This window comes from Carassius auratus, chromosome 50, assembly GCF_003368295.1.
Source record: "Carassius auratus strain Wakin chromosome 50, ASM336829v1, whole genome shotgun sequence".
Classification (NCBI taxonomy): Eukaryota; Metazoa; Chordata; class Actinopteri; order Cypriniformes; family Cyprinidae; genus Carassius; species Carassius auratus.
In genome coordinates this window covers 5,641,569-5,645,326 of record NC_039292.1, presented here as the reverse complement: position 1 = coordinate 5,645,326, position 3,758 = coordinate 5,641,569, and the positions used below count along the sequence as shown (strand labels likewise).

At 37.2% G+C, this 3,758-nt stretch overlaps 1 protein-coding gene across 1 annotated transcript; it reads right to left on the bottom strand.

Moving 5' to 3' along the window:
* On the bottom strand, nucleotides 1-3,426 carry cav2 (caveolin 2). Its single transcript, XM_026238773.1, has 3 exons — nucleotides 2,985-3,426; nucleotides 2,435-2,622; nucleotides 1-1,480 (listed from the first exon to the last, which is right to left on the bottom strand). The coding sequence occupies exons 1-3, from the start codon at nucleotides 3,132-3,134 to the stop codon at nucleotides 1,330-1,332; spliced, it is 489 nt and encodes a 162-aa protein (XP_026094558.1). The 5' UTR covers nucleotides 3,135-3,426; the 3' UTR covers nucleotides 1-1,329.
* Nucleotides 3,427-3,758: the final 332 nt, after the last annotated feature.

Genomic DNA, 3,758 nt, shown 5'->3' with positions numbered 1-3,758 from the left:
TTTAACTTCCAAAAATAATTTTATTTGCTGCACTAAGAGACATTTAGTTCTGTCTTTCATAAGCTGAGCTGTGTTCAGCATGTTTGCTACATGACATCATTCAACAGGGGTGAGGAAACGGCACCTGAGCCTCTCATGTTCCATTGCACAGTCAAATATTCCATTTACTCCTCGGAGCCACTAACAATCAATGGCAAACAGCATGTCAAATGTGGCTTTGCATGTCAAACTAATCGCCATTTGGCTCCTTTTTTATCATTATGAAAAGAAGTCATTAATACAGAAAAAAAGAGTTATATTTGTATAGAAATGCTCTTTATAATAGGAATGTACCTATAAACCATAAATAATTTATACACTAAAATCCCATCAAATCATTTAATTTACTCTTGATTTGGAAATGATTCCAAACAATATAAATATCAACTCAGAAAACACTACAGCCCAATTAAAAGTAGCTGCATCATTTTTCCCTTACAAGCACATCATGCGCTTAATGAAATATTATATATCATGTAGTAACACAATGTCTTTTCCTTAAAGGTCATCTTTAAATGAACATTTGCTGACAATTTACTCACTCTCAGGCAATCGAAGATGAGTTTCTTCTTCCGAACAAATCTTGAGGAATTTTTTTAGCATTCCTAAACTTGCTCAGCAATGGACCTTCAGCAGTCAATGGGTGCCATCAGAATAAGAGTCAAAACAGCTGATAAAAACATCACAATAATCCTCAAGTAATCCACAAAACTTCAGTCTTCAAATAACATATTGTAAAGCAAAAAGCTGTTTGTTTGTAATAAACAAGTCCATTATTTTTTTTTTTCACTGAAGAAGCAATATTATGAATTTTGGACTCATACTTTAAGCAACAGTTTGGAGGTAAAAACGTCTCAATGATTAATTTATTTGTTCATTACAAGCACACAGCTTTTCACTGTGAATCAAAGGACTGGAGTCATGTGGTGCACTTGTGGATAATTGTGGACTCTGATGGCACCCATTCACTGCAGAGTATCCATCTTAATCAGTTCATTATAATCTTTGAAATGTCTTGCATTATATATAATATAAAAGGTTAATAAGACTTACAGAACAGAAGTGAAAAAGCATGTCAGTACTGACGATGCCCAGTACAAGGCTGACAAGTCAGTAGTGAAACAACGGAATGAATGTTGCAATTGTGCACAGAATTGAAAGAAAAGCTCTTTCTATTCTCTTCAGAAGTCAAGGATAATGATCCTTCAGCTAATAATCCTCCAAAAGGCCAAAGGCCAAAACATCGTGTCAAAGAGATTCTTCAACACTTCTACACTGAGTTAGAGTTGGTCAGTTTTGCACAGTCTTGACATTGACGGACGACAAGCAGCGGCCGATGCTGAAGAAGAACGGCCCTATAAACATGTCCATCAGGCTGGTCCAGATCACATGGATGGAGGGCAGTGTCATCATGCAGCCCTGGATCACTGGCATCACCACCCTGTGGAGGGAAAACCGTTCATCATTACGTGTGCTGATATATAACAATCATAACAAGGTCAATTTTAGCACAATTCTCTGTGTTTCTAGGGCATTGTAATAGAATTGCTAAGGTTCTGTGTGATTTGTATAACTGCGCTTGCTGATCTGGGGTGCGTTCCCCAAAAGCCACTATGGTTGCAAGTTCAGTTATTACTAATAGAGTTAAATGGAACCAACAACCATAGTAAGCTAATGATGCTTTTGGGAATTGCACCCCTGGATGGTTTTAGGATGCTGTTATGCAGTTGCTAAGTTAGGGTGATGGTAAATAGTTGAGTTTAAAAAAGTAAACACTCCTCAATATGTGTCGTTCATGTCTGTAACGCATTACGTTTGCAAAATCATTTTAGCACATTGCTACAGAATTCTGGCAGAAGTCAAAACAGCCCATTGTAAAGTCTTTATGATAATTACTTGCTTTTTTCACTTGTTTTATAAAGTGAAATTGACTTCTTGACATTAGGTCTTATCTAATTTGTCAGGACTACTCATTACTAAGCTAATAGAGTCAACTCTGCTACTGCTGGGTTGTTAAGTCTACAAACATCCACATGTGCTAATATGTCACCTCACTGACACTGACCCTGAAAATGCTCCTGACCTAAACTACACAAGGGTCAAGTGTCAAGTTGTGCCAAGTTTTTTGCTTGCATGTGTCAAAACGCTAAGAGGCCGGAAAAAAACACTTGACTAGAATGCTAACAATACAGTGTGAGTTATGTGTGGATTTTTCCATGGTGGAAATGCAGGCCCACTTGTGCTGTACAAAACCAGTATGCAATTCTCTGTGGTATATTTTTAAACGCCAGTCTTTATCTAAGTGGGTAGTGGCCAAGGCAAATATTCTGCAATTGGGCTGTGGAAAATACAACAGAGCGCCAACAGCCTTCCCCAACAAGAAGCCTTTTCATACCAAATATGTATGCAGCTGAGGATCCCGAAAACAATCCCTGCAATGAACGCCATGGGAATGGCAAGAAACGTGGTGAGGATCCGGTAGAAGATGTATTTCACCAGCTCGAACACAGCATGGCTGCCGATCCAAACTCTGTCAAAGCTGTGTGTGGAGATGGGCTCAGCAATGATGTCTTCAAAACCAAACTGTGGAATCAAACATGAAATTTAAAAAATCAATAGTGCACAAACTATTTGGACAATCAAATAAGCCAACATGTATAAAAAGAAAGTAACTACCAAATTTATATTTAATCTGCACCTCCTCGAAGAAAAATTAAGTCTGTTTTATTTATTTATTCAATTTTGTCTGAAACGTAAGTTATTAATTTGAACATACCCTGCAACTAAATCACACCTGTGCTAAAAAAATAACTTCTCATATCGAAATAAAACACATTATTAGGTTTGTATCACTCATGTTTAGTCAGTTTTAGACGCAGGTATATACAAATAAGTGATAGTATGTAAGTGAAAGTACATAGAGTAAGTCTCGCGTTGTCACCTACCTTTAGATGAGCGTTAATATCTTTAGGATCTCTGTCCGGGTCCTCTGAATACACGTTCGTTTTTTTTCCAAGTATCGGTTCAATCGATCTATTGAATTCATCCTCATCCATAATGACACTGGTCTCCATTTTTTCTTTTTCAAGCCCCATTTTTGCTTTGTTTTGGAGTTTCGCGGCGCACACTGCTGTCTGTTGCGCCTGCTGCACGCGCACTGTGCGCTCAGGGCTGGGCGCGTCCACGCCCCTCACGGAAGACGCGTTCACGCGCAGACAAAACAAACGGCGCTCAATTCACTGCTCCAAACAACTGTGGACCAGTGATAAGGAAATATTTTTGGGATAAATCCCTGTCCAGCCATCCTTATCTCGATAAACTGTTTATTGAAACAGAACTCAAGGAATGTTATCACATTGTTATTGTTATTTCCTCTATAGACTCTGGTGTAAACAGTTTACAGTTTATGTTTTTTTTTATGTTCACATTTTGCACATTAATTCATAAAAAAGGATACAGTATCACGTGTATAATATAAAGGGGTTTGTGTTAGTTTTTAAAGAATCCATTATTCCCGGATGTTTTTTATTTATTATTTTATTTACTCTGTTTTTTTTTTTTTTTTTTTTTTTTTTTTTTTTTTATGTAGGCTAATTGGTACAAATCCTTTCAAAGCCACATCATTATTGGTGCTTTTGGAGTGGCAACACTCTCCCAACAGGTCGATATCCTTACTAAAATATTAATTTTAGTTTTGAAATTGAAACTGGGATCATAAC